At 60.1% G+C, this 11,831-nt stretch overlaps 1 protein-coding gene and 1 long non-coding RNA gene across 3 annotated transcripts; one reads left to right on the top strand and one right to left on the bottom strand.

The window, feature by feature from the left end:
* Positions 1 to 130: 130 nt before the first annotated feature.
* CLK3 (CDC like kinase 3) lies at positions 131 to 9,847 on the bottom strand. 2 transcript variants are annotated; one of them, XM_040570556.1, is made up of 13 exons: positions 8,945 to 9,023; positions 7,976 to 8,124; positions 6,547 to 6,760; positions 4,422 to 4,515; positions 4,090 to 4,156; positions 3,263 to 3,379; positions 2,629 to 2,795; positions 2,147 to 2,241; positions 1,640 to 1,769; positions 1,451 to 1,533; positions 1,129 to 1,208; positions 745 to 835; positions 131 to 520 (listed from the first exon to the last, which is right to left on the bottom strand). In XM_040570556.1, exons 2-13 carry the CDS (start codon positions 8,122 to 8,124, stop codon positions 335 to 337), a joined length of 1,473 nt encoding a protein of 490 aa, XP_040426490.1. In that variant the 5' UTR covers positions 8,945 to 9,023; the 3' UTR covers positions 131 to 334. The 2 variants fall into 2 exon arrangements, with proteins under 2 accessions (XP_040426490.1, XP_040426491.1); XM_040570557.1 differs by lacking the exons at positions 131 to 520; positions 745 to 835; positions 1,129 to 1,208; ... (3 more) ...; positions 2,629 to 2,795; positions 4,422 to 4,515 and having other exon boundaries at positions 3,351 to 3,379; positions 8,945 to 9,847.
* Positions 9,848 to 10,163: 316 nt separating this feature from the next.
* LOC121076358 lies at positions 10,164 to 10,823 on the top strand. The gene is made up of 2 exons (XR_005823473.1): positions 10,164 to 10,248; positions 10,413 to 10,823. It is a non-coding gene; the product is annotated as an uncharacterized LOC121076358 (long non-coding RNA).
* Positions 10,824 to 11,831: the final 1,008 nt, after the last annotated feature.

Here is an 11,831-nt window from a genome sequence, read left to right as displayed (position 1 = left end):
TACTTTTTGCCTTCCACTGAAGCAAAGTATCCTGCTGCCTAGTTTCCTGACTATTTTTCAACAGCTCCATCTTCTGCACGGAAAGGAGAGCTGGGAGTAAGCGAGCCCTCCACCCTGCCTACAAGGGAAGTATGAAACAATAAGAAACACTTTATTTTAACTTTACAACATATAAATAGACGAATCTGTGCTTTCCAACGGAGCTGTTCTTCCCCTTCCCTGCCCAGGGTTCGTGTCACAGTGCCCCTCTGAACTCTGAGAGGGGTGGAGCTGAGCTGCAGAGGTGAGACTGAGCTTGTCTGTACCAACCCAGCCCCTGTCACCTCCCCGGCTGTCATCTGCTCAGGTTCCGGCTGGCGGTGCGACCGCACAGCATCCGCTCCTCTGCAGAGAGGCCCGCAAAGAAGGGATGCAGGAGGGCTTCCGAAAACGTGATCCTCTGGGAAGGGTCGAACTCAAGCATCCTTCTCATCAAGTCGAAGAGCTGCACGTGCTCCAGCGAGTCATGCAGCATGTATGTCTGAAACAGAAGGGCAGGCGAGATGCATCTAGGCTCCAGTACAACAGGGAGCATGCCCCAGCCCCCAGTTCTGTGACGTACAGCGAGGCTGTGGCTGTTTTGACCTCACCCCCAGCAGAGATAATTCCCTTCCTGACCCCTGTGGATCTCAGGAAGGGCGCCCCGGACCAGTTCAGCCTCTCAGCGCAGCCGGCACCCCCTCAGAGCTGCCCTCTGCCACCTACCCGCAGGGGCTTGCAGTTCTCTTGGACGTATCTCCCATCGGACGTGTTCTCATCCCATACCAGGTTCCCATTGTGGAAGTATTTCTGCTTCCTGGAGAGGAGGAAAGGTGTTCACACGGCTGAACCGGAGAGCTCACCCCCACGGCCAGAGGAAGAGCAGCAGCCCGTGAGACTCGATGACAATTAATACTATAAACTCTGCCCTCCATAAGCAGCTGAACCATTGCCCCTAAAACCAGTCATCAGGCTCAAAACCCAAACTTCCAGCAAGTTCCCTGTGGTTATACAGGTTAGACCTGGTGTGCAAACACAACTGGCATCCTGACTCGTTAGCCACCACAACCAGTTAACCTGCGCGCTGACGGTGCAGTTACAGGCTCTTACCGCGTTCTGTGGATCATGTGAGGGGGAAGGGGCCCAAGGATTTTCTCCATCATGACCAGATGCTCACGGTTCTCATGGGTCTGCAAAGGAAAAGAGCAGCAGCGCACTGCTTCAGAGCTTGGAGAGCTGGTGACAACAGTCTGTCACAACAGGTAGAGAGGACAAGAGAGAAGCCGGGAATGGTGCAGGCCCTGTCCAGCTCTGCTTCCTCTCCTGCTTTTACTATTCTTTCATTTCCCCTCCCTTTACCTAATTCTAGCCTTTTTAGACAGTAAGCAGTCTTAGTTTGGCCAAAGAACACGATGCCTTTTGCAAGTCATACCTGGAAGAGCGTGAAGCCTCGGTAGTACTCAAACAAGATGCAGCCGGTACTCCAGACATCACACGGCTGTGCCCAGCCCAGCTCTGCAGAGAGAGTAAAGCTAGCTCTGTGCGCCCAGCAACCCCCACCACGCTTCCTTCCACCAGTTCCGTGGTGGAACGGAGCCTCCTGCCACCCCGCGGTGCTCACCGAGAATCACTTCGGGGGGACGGTAGTGCCGGGTGGCCACGATCGTGGTGTGGTGCTCGTGGTCGAAGGTGGCGCTTCCGAAGTCGGCCACGCGGATGCTCGTGTTCCGGATGGACTTCTCCTCGCAGCTCTGCAAGCAAAAGAGAAGGCCTCAGAGCTTTTAACAGCTGGTTCGGGATTAGGGTAGGCTCTGACAGGAGCCCTCTGTCCCCAGAAGTGCCATGTCCACGCTGTTAATCAGAAGGATCCCAAGTGGGAAGCTCTGAGCTATTCACATCCCGTGTCCGTGTTCAGGACAGCAGCTGAACTGCGGCTGTGGGCTGGAGCCACTGAAGCAGAGCCTTAAGGCTCTTAAAAGGCAGGGAGGAAAGAAGGGGCCGAGCTTCCAGTTTGTTCTTGCCAAACAGGCTTGTGAGGCACGCCCAGAAGATGGAAGATCCAGCTTCCGCAGCGCGGGAGCAGGCGGCCGTTCCTGCTTTAGTCACCTCTCTCTCAGCCATAACCCACCTTTTTCTCGTTGTACAGAGTGTCAAAGTCGGAGTTGACAAACAAGATGTTTTCTGGCTTGAGGTCAGTGTGAGTCAGCTGGTTGTCGTGTAGAACTGCACGGGGGGAAGAGGAGAGGGGAAAAAACATGTAAGAACCAGACACTGGAGCACCAAGTCCATGTACTGGACACCCTGACGCAAGCCAACTCCTTGCCTCCCTCCCAGTCCATTCCGGAGAGGCAAAGCCTAGCGGTGACTACATATTTCTGACAGAGAAGGCACAAGAGAGCTCACAAGCCTCTCCTCCATTCCTTTCACATGGAAAAGAAAGCAAATCTAAAGACTACTCCACAGAAATCATCGTATCTTATCTTTTTAGAAGCTTCAGAAGAGGAAGCTAGGACGTTCAGGTCCTACTATAGGTTAAAACAACCCAAAAAAGCACGCACTGAAGAACAAGCAGCTGCTGGCAACCCCAAAGGCTGGCCCTGGGTAACTTACATCTCAAGGCATGGCAGAGCTGGTAGGCCATGTGCCGGATCTGAGGGAGAGGGTATGGCTGGAAATTATTCTCTTTCAGGAACTCAAAAGTGTTCTTGCCGAGAAGCTCAAAGGCGATGCACATGTGGCCGTGGAAATTGAACCAGTCCGACATCAGGACACACAAGCTAGGCAGAGAGAACGGCACGAGGATTAACCGTCGTTCAGAGACTCGACAGAACAGTAATTCTCCCAGTTTTTGGTGAACAAAAGCCCTGAGCCGGCTGACCTGGAAGCACAGCAATCCCTCCATTTACGCTGGAGAGAAAACTCCTGCCCACTTTGCTCACCCAGCTCAAACGGGGGCTCTTTTTGTAAAGCAGGACAAGGCAGCAAGTGGCTGTCAGTAATTCTGGTCAATTTTTCCTCCCTGTGACTTAACATAGCAGTTGTTAAGCACACGAGTGTTTGGTAGAACCAGGGCCAGGCTCTCTTCTTCCAGAACGCAGAGGCATGACACAGGTTTTCCCCACAGAGGAGGCGAGCAGCAGGTACATCCAGTCCTCAGCTCTGGGCGGCTTTGGACCTCGTTCAAGCAGGCTGCTCGTCTCTGAGGACGTGGTACTGGCTGCCTGGGAGCTTCGCAGCAACTTACAATTTGTTCTCCTTGTCCTTCTCCTTGATTTTCTTCAGGACGTTAATTTCCAGCCTGGCTGCTTCTCGGTACTTCCCAACATTTTTTATGATTTTCAGTGCCACCTGGGATTTGCCTCTGCAAGGGAAGAGACAAAGGAGTCAGAGAAAAAGCCGGTATCACCTGCACACACATCCCACAGGGCACTGCAGGAGCCTGTAGGATGACGAGGAGTTTCCCAAGGGTATATTCAGACCACGTTCCCACTGGCTTCACTTAGCTCAGCCGTGCCGTGTTGCATGTGCAGTGCTGCGAGCAGGTGTGTGGCAATCTAATAAATAAAACCAGGCAGAGGAAGGAGACAGCCGTCAGCAAGCTCGGGACGAGGGAGTGATAGTGCAGGGAAAACAAAGAGGCGGCCTGGGTAAGAGATTAGCCGTTCTGCCCTTGTCCCGACCTTGACAAGTGATTAAATACCTGCACGGATCTGAAGTGAAAGGCTGCTGCTCAAGTGACACTCCAACGAGAGCGCTGCGGACACGCCACGTCCCGACCCAGCAGCCCCCGAGCAGCCACACCGCCTCTCTCCGACCGTGCCAGGGAGTTCTGGAGGGGCAGGGGTCCCGGTGGCTCCCGCCCTCAGCTGCCCCCGGGGCGCAGAGCCAGACGGGAGGGTGGGAAGGGACAGGGGTCAGGTGTAATCATGGGAGAGGAGGCAAAAAAGAAGCACCCTGGCAGATTAAGAGGCCACCTCCCCGTCCGGCTGGCCCGTCCCGAAGCCCTCAGCCGCTGAGCGAGCGCAAATCCTGCCGCGACAGAGGAGTGAGGGGGAAGCGAGGGCTGCCCACCTGGCGTGGTCGACGCACTCCACAACTTTGCCGAAAGTGCCTTCGCCGAGGCTGCCGACGATTTCATCTAGGAGAGAAAAGAGGAGCGGGTGTGAGCCTTGGAGGCCGGGCGAGAGCTGGGGTCCTGCAATTTCACAGCAATAACACGTCAAAACAAAAACGTCTCTCACTGCTACGCTCGTTAAAGCTCACGTGTCTATTGTCTGCCTCAGGCAATTTACTGGTGAGTCCATTATAAGCAATAAACACTAGAGACCCCTCCAGTACAGAGAGAGATCTCGTCTAACACGGGATAGGAAGTAGAGGTAAAGTTTTACGAAAGGTGGCTGTACATCGCTCTTGAAGCCAATCGCCGGTCCTGCACACCAGGTGGCCTTCCTTGTCATCTTCCACGCTCCTGCTGCGCTTACTGCTCTGCTGGCTTCTCTGCACACACCGCCCCCCGGCACGGCATACGGCCAAGCGCGCACAGCGGGCAGTCCCCAGTGGCAGATTGTGTTGTCATTCAAAGGTGGAGAGACGGTGGTGCGTCGGTGGGTGGGTTTTCCAGATGCCAGCATTTCATAAGGCACACGGCATATATAACGATAGGGATATTGCAAGGGACACGTCAAGACACAAACCGACTTCAAAACAGAAAAGTAATCAACAGCTACAGGTACGTTTAGAACACCCTCTGTTAGCTGCAGCGCCTGGTGCCGCCGCCAAACGCCCCCCTCTTCTCTGCGGGGCGGCAGCCGGGGGGCTCCGGTCTCGGGCTTGGCCCCCGGGGTGCCCCGGGGCAGCAGCGTCCTCAGCAGCACCGGAGGCTGCCCCCGGAGGCGCGGGAAGGAGGGCTCGGCCAGAAGAACGCCCTTTTCTCCGCCGGCAAACGTGACGAAGGCTGGCCGAGCTGGCAGCTTGGACGAGCCGTCCAGCAGAAGCCAGAGCAGCAGCTCTGCCCCTGTCACTGCGCTGTGCTCCCTCGGCTAACGGGTCCCCGGTCCCCCAGGGCCGCATCCTGCTGCTCCCGGCAGGACCGACAGCGCTGCTCCTCCACCGGTGCGCCCGGCTGCGAGCGGACCCAGCGCTGCACCTTCTCCTCGGGGTGCAGTCTGAAGCCTGCGAGAACTTGAGGGACGGGTCAAGCGAGTCCCCAGGGAGCGTTTCGCTCCCCTTCAAGCTTCCACTAAGGACACGAGGTCACGTTCACCCCTGCTACCGCCAGCTTCTACTGGAAAACCAGCCCAGCGGTCCCGCAAGGACCGGGGTCCGCAGAGCGAGCTGTCCTGATCCCTGGTCTTTTCCATTTAGCCCTAAAAGTGGCGAAGGAAATGCAAACAAAGCTCTGCGTTTCCACGCCTGACTTGCTATCAGGCTTCTCCTCTGCACCCCCTGGCCCCCACCTGGTCCAAAATAACGAGCTCCGAACCCCGGCAGGTAAGCTGAGCCAGAAGGAGGCGGAGGGGAGAGCTGGGACAGCTGCGAGCCTCGAAAGGATCCCGCTCAGGCCACCCAAACCCAGCGCACCGGGTCACCGCACGCACACACGCAAACCACACCGGAGCGTTTTAGTCGTAACCCTGCCCCTGAGACCTAAGTGAAAATGTCAGTGGGGAAGGAAGGCAAGGAGAGCAGCAGGCCGCCAGAGCTCCCACGCCACGCAGGGATCAGGACCCGGTCCCTGTGCTGGGACAGTATCTGAAGGGAACCAAGTGGTGCAGCGTGGCAAAATCTTCCCTCGCTGCAGAGAAGGAGCGAGGCAGACGCTCGGGCCCACACCTCGCAACGCCCCCGGGCTGCTCCGGGCCCTGGGATGAGCCCCCCCACCCCGCACCGAGCGTTCCCTGATAACCCTCGGACCGTCTCTGGCAAGGAACGCCGCGATTCCTTACAGTCAGGTGGAAAAGCGACGTTTTCAGAGAAGGTGCAGTTCCGGGACACTTGCACGGAACCAGGCAAGGAGGACACGGGCGTGGTTTTGGAAGCTGGGAGCCGAGCGCAGGGGGACAGGGGCTGGTAACCACAGCGCTCACGGCTCACACGAGGCCCGACGGGGCTGGCTGATCCCACGCGGGACGGGGCACAAAGCACCCAGCACCTGCCAGGAGCGCTCCGAACCCTCGCTGCCTGCCAGACCCCCCCGAGCAGCACCGGTCCGCAGGTCCTCGCCGCGCGGAGACCTGCACGGGGACACCGCAGCCTGGCTGTCACCGCGTCACCTGTGTGCCGCCTGGAGCCTTCGCTCACCCCCCCGGCCGTGAAGGACGCAGCTTCGCGCCCTCACCTACTGCAGCTACGGGGGCAGGGCCACCGAAAGCACCGGCTACAGCCTCTCCCGGCGTCCCACCGCGCACCCCACGTGACGAAACAAACAAACGGGGGGCAGAGGTACTCACCCGGAGCGCTCCGAGCTGAAAGGAGGGAAGGAGGGTTAGGGCCCCACCCGACCCCGCGCTCGTTCCGGCTGCTACTCACCGAGGAGGCGCTGCTACAAGACCTGGTCCTGCGCTTCCGGCAGCGGTGCTGGTGCTGCTTGGCGCGGTGCTGCTCCCGGCCCCGGGAGCGCCGGCAGTTCCGCGCGCGGGGCGGGCAGCAGTCCTCCCCGCAGGACGGGCTCCGCTCCTCGAACCTGCAGGCGTCACTGTCCCGCCTGTCCCGGTACCTCCTGCGGTGCGGCGTCCTGTCCCGGCTGCGGCACAGGCAACGCGTCAGAGTCGGAGCGGCAGGAGGACGGCGCGCCGCCCCGCTGCCAGGCCCCCCCGGCTGGCCCCGCGTAGCCAAGTTGCTCGGGGAAACAGAAGAGTTTTGCCAGAGGAAAGATCGCGCGGCGTTCCCACGTTTCGAGGAACCAGGGGGAAACCAGGCGCCTGCTTAGGGCCGGGCCCGAGCTGCCCACTTCACGGAGCCTCCCCCAGCACCCGCGGGTGCTTTCCTAGCACCGTTTCTCCTGCCCCAGGAAGGCCTCTCGGTACTTTTTTAATGAGTGAGGAGCCAAGCCAGCGGCGGTGCCCGAACCATCGCCCCAGCAGGGATGGGAGTCCCCAGACACCCGGCCTTCGGTGCCCGTGTGCCTCCGGTGATCGCTACCACGAGCCGGGAGGAGAATTTGGCCTCTGCTCTACAGATAAACCCTGCGGCTCCCACAGCGAGCCCTGCTGCCGAGTGAGAAGCCACCTTTTAGGCAGAAAACGTCACAACGCAGAAAAAAACCACAGCACGCTGGCTGACAAAAACCACAAAACGTGACCAAAGCAGCGTTTCGGGCACGCGCCTGGCCAGGCTGCTGCTGCCCCAGCTGACGGCGACCAAGCCCTTGTCGCAGCTGCTTCCCGCTGCAAAAAGCAGCTTTTTTGGTTTGTTTGCTTCCCCTCTGCTTTGGCAACGACTGGCTTTCTTGCTGACAGCTCGACAGGACGCAGATGCGCACGGGGTGGCTCATTTCAGCTTGGGTCAGGAACCAAATTTCACTCTGCCTTGCCTGCTAAATTATCCACAACGAAAAAAAAAAAAAAACACACCAAAAAATAACACTTTTCTGTTCCAACAGCAACACTCAGCTCCGAGCCCACCTGTGTGAAACCTCAGTCTGAACTTTTAAGGTACAGAAGACTCAGAAATAACAGCCCGAAGGACTGGAGGGTACCGAGGAACCCACAAGAGGCTCGCAGCCTGAGGACAGATGGGCAAAAAGGTTCTCACCCGGCAGCTGACTGCTTTCACCCACATCCCACCTACATAATCCACTAATCAAAAAAACGGGGAAAGCCAGTTGTGGGCACAATTTGTTTGCTTCGTTAAACAAAAGCCAGACCCGGAACCGGAGCGAGCCCAGGGAACAATTAAGGCATCCCCTTCCCGCTGCGCCCGCTCTGGGGCGAGGACCAGACCCCCTGCGACCCCTCACCTTCTGGATCGCGACCTCCTGGCCGGGTCCCTGCGGGGCGGGCAGCGCAGCCTGCCCTCGGGGGCCCTGCTCCGGGACCGCCGCCGCTTCCACCGCTGGCCCCAGCAGGGCTCCTGCTCCGGGGACCGGTACCGCCTGCAGTGATGCATCTGCAGGCACACACAGAGCCAGCTCAGCTCCCGGCCCCTTACACTGGCCCCGAGCCCCCTCAGGGTGCCGCCAGACTCCCTTTAGGGTACCCGTAGGCCCGCTTAAGCCACCCCCAGACCCCCTCAGGGTGCCCCTAGAACCCCTCAGGCCTCCCTCAGAGCCTTTTGGGGCACCTGCAGACCCCCCAGACCTCCCCCAGACCCCTTTACGGCACCCCATGACTCCCTTAGGCTGCCCTCAGGCCCCTTTAGAACGCCCGAAGCCCCTTTAGGTCACCCCCAGGACCCTAAAACCACCCCCAGACCCCCTTAGGGTGCCCAGAGGCTCCTTTAGGACACTCAAAGGCCCCCTTAAGCCACCCCCTGACCCCTTTAGGCCTCTCCCAGAGCTCTTAAACCTCCCCCAGACCCCTTTAGGGCGCTCCATGACCCCTTAGGCTGCCCCCAGCCCCCCCAAACCGCCCCCAGCCCCCTCAGCGTGCCCCCAGCCCCCTTAAACCGCCCCCAAACCCCCTTAGGGCGCCCCCTGACCCCTTCAGGCCTCCCCCAGAGCCCTTTGGGGCACCCCCAGACCCCCCAAACCTCCCCCAGACCCCTTAGGGCGCCCCACGACCCCCTTAGCCTGCACCCGGACCCCTTCAGGACACCCAGAGCCCCGTTAGGTCACCCCCAGGACCCTAGAACCACCCCCAGGCCCCCTCAGGGCGCCCCATGACCCCGTGAGGCCGCCCCCAGCCCCCCCGAACCTCACCCAGCCCCCTCAGGCCGCCCCCAGCCCCCCTCGGACCCCTCCAGGCCTCCCCCGGCCCCCCCCGCTCACCGCCGCCGGGCCCCGCAGCGCCCCCGGGTACGGCCCGGCCCGGCCCGGCCCCCCGCAGCCCTCCGCGCGCTTCCGCTTCCGCCGCGGCCGCCCCGCGCCGCTCTGGCCGCCCCTCTCGTTGGCCCGGAGGTTAACCCCTTGCGCGCCGCGGGGGAGGCGAGGGGGAGGCTCCCAGGGCCTCGCGGCCTCCGCGGCCCGGAAACGGGAGCCCCGCGGGGCGGGGACCGCGGAGCCGCTTGGGCTTCGTGCCCCTCCTTCGTCTCCTCGCCACCTGCTTGGGTTCGGGCAGAGGAGCGGGTGCCGCGGGTGCCACCGGCGTGGCCTCCGGCCGGGCGGAGGCCGGCCTCCGCGCCCCCGCGCCTCCGCGCAGCTCTGCCTGCGCTCCCCGGGGTCCCAGCCCTGCTCCTCCGGCCCGGGGACCCCCCGCAGCACCGCGGGGCGAGGAGCAGGAGAGGCCCCGAACGAGGCCGGCGGCCTCCGAGCGGAGCGAGCGGCCCCCTGGGCCTCCGAAGGGGCGGCCGCGTCCCGCCGAGCGGCTCTGGTGGTGCTGAGCATGGCCCAAGCCGGCCTCGAGGCCGATCGCCTGCACCACGGCGGGCGGCGAGGGCGGCTCCCGCTGCCGCAGGGGAGCCGAGGAGGCCGCGCTCGCTCCAGCCGGGGCCGTGGCCTCCTGCGGGCTCGGTCTCCTCCGTGTCGGTGTGCTGGGACAGGCGGGTAACAATGGAACGGAACGGGACGGGAGGCAGCGCCCTGCCCCGGGCACACCGGGGGGCCTCGAGGCAGCCAAAGGAGGCCAGCCTGACCTCCACGGGGCTCCTGAAAGCCACCAGAAAGCCCCCTGCTATTTCTTTCTTTTTTTTTTTTTACTGGAAATACCAAAAGAGCCCTGCACCCCCTTCCCATGGCAGCAAAAGGCGGAGGGAAAGGCGCTGCCTCCGCCGGTGCGGTGCCTGGACGGCTGGGAGCAGAGCCATCCTGAAGGGGCAGCAGGGCCTTGGAAATTTTGGGGCCAAAAGGGCTGGAAACCAGCTTCTGTCCAACTTCGGAACCGTCACAGCTTGCTCAGCACATTTAGTGAGAGCGCAGCCCGGCAGGCAGAGCAGCGCGCGGTTAAAGCTGCTGCAGCCGTCAGCAGGACAAACCACGGGCAGATGTAAAGGATTTGCCTGCTCAGACCCCCCCCCACGCGGCTGGTTGTGTGTCGCCACGTGTAAACCTTCTGACGGCGCGAGGCACGGCTGGCTCGGTCCCCCCGCGAAGCAGCGCGGCCCCAAATCACGCTCGCAGGGTCACGGTGTGAAGAGGTAGAAGTTTATTGGAATATAAACATTCAGATAACGTGTAAGATAGAAAAAACCCAACAACAACATATACAGACACTTGTTGGAAGGAGACGTTGAGGTATTTATCCACCGCCTAGGCTATCACATTTCTTTTTTTTTTTATTTTATTTATTCCTTTTAAATAGGTAAGAAAACTAGTAGCAAGGCTGCTGCAGCTGTTTGGTGAGAACAATCCGATCTGAATCCGCTTGGAGCGCGCACGCGGCGGCCAGAAGGACGCGGTGTAAACGCCCTCACGTGCGCCGGGGGGGACGAGCGGCAGCGCAGCCTCCCCCGGCCTCTTCCCCCGTCCCCGAGCCTCTGCCCTCGCCTCCCCACAGCAAGCTGGGGGAGGCCGAGCAGGTTGGTTTTAATCCCCACCCGCTCCGAAACAGGAGCGTCTTAGCAGCTGGGGGCTTTTTCTTTTACTCTTTTCTTCTTTTTTCTTTTTTTTTTGGCTGCTCGCTGTGAAACCTTCGCTGGTCTGGAGCTCGAAGAGAAGCAGACGCACTGCCGAGCAGAACGCTCCCCGCGAGGAACGGTCCTGCCCGCAGTGTCAAAACCCCTGAGTACTATACAATCCAACACGCTTGAGTGAAATGAATCGGAGCCGGGGGGGAGGCCGAGCCTCCGCCCTCGCCCGGCCTCCCCCTGCCCCCCCCCCTCCTCCACCCCCTCGCCGCTGCTGGTTTCTCTAACCCCGTCCCCGCAGCCTGGCAGCTCAGTAGGAGACCTGGAGCTCGGCGAAACGCGCGTTAAGCCGGGCGCCAGAATCAAACCCAGGCCAGGGGAAGGGTTCCTCTTCACAGTCTGAGTGGTCCTCGTCAGCGCGGAGCGACGGAGGACCAGGTATGGTTGCAGCTTATTTTACTGAGGTATCTGTTACGCATCCCGACTTGTTTCTTTCCCTGAATCGGATACAAAATAATCTGTTAGTCCCTGTCTATTTCCAGTCTAGTTGTGTAAAGCTTATAAACATTAATACTCTAGTAGTGTCAAAGCTGTTTAGCAGTTCAGTGATTCGAGTGCCTTTCTGTGCAAGAAAACACAATGTTAGCATGTGATACATAAGCAAAAACACCCATTACTAACCTCTGCTCCCCAGGACCAGAGAAGAAAGCATAAGGAAAAGCCAAAAGTCCCCCAGTCCCACTCTTAGGAAACAGCCCCCAAACCCACCCCCCACCACCAAAAAAAAAAAAAAAAACTAACCAAAAGAAAAAAAAGGAAAAAAAAAAAAAGAACAGTCTGAATGAGTCAGAGTCTGGAGAATCCTCTCTGAGTGGAGACAATGAAATGCCTCAGAGGTGTGCGGCCAAAGAGCAGCTCTGCTTCCCCACTGAAAGCAAGCGGAGGTGGGACATCGTGGAGCAGAATCCATCCCAGGACATGCGCCTTCGCTGTCGCTCCCTCCCTCCCCGCGCAGATAACTCGAGCCGTGTTACATAAACTGGCATCCAGAGAGCGGGGGCCTCTCGCGAGCGGGAGCTCCTGCCTGTGGTCGTACAGCCTCGCCCAAGGGATGGGGCCATCCCTGCACCTGGGCTTCAAACAAGGAGAAAACC

The sequence above is a fragment of the Cygnus olor genome, chromosome 11 (genome assembly GCF_009769625.2).
Source record: "Cygnus olor isolate bCygOlo1 chromosome 11, bCygOlo1.pri.v2, whole genome shotgun sequence".
Classification (NCBI taxonomy): Eukaryota; Metazoa; Chordata; class Aves; order Anseriformes; family Anatidae; genus Cygnus; species Cygnus olor.
This window is presented reverse-complemented; position numbering and strand designations above follow the sequence as displayed.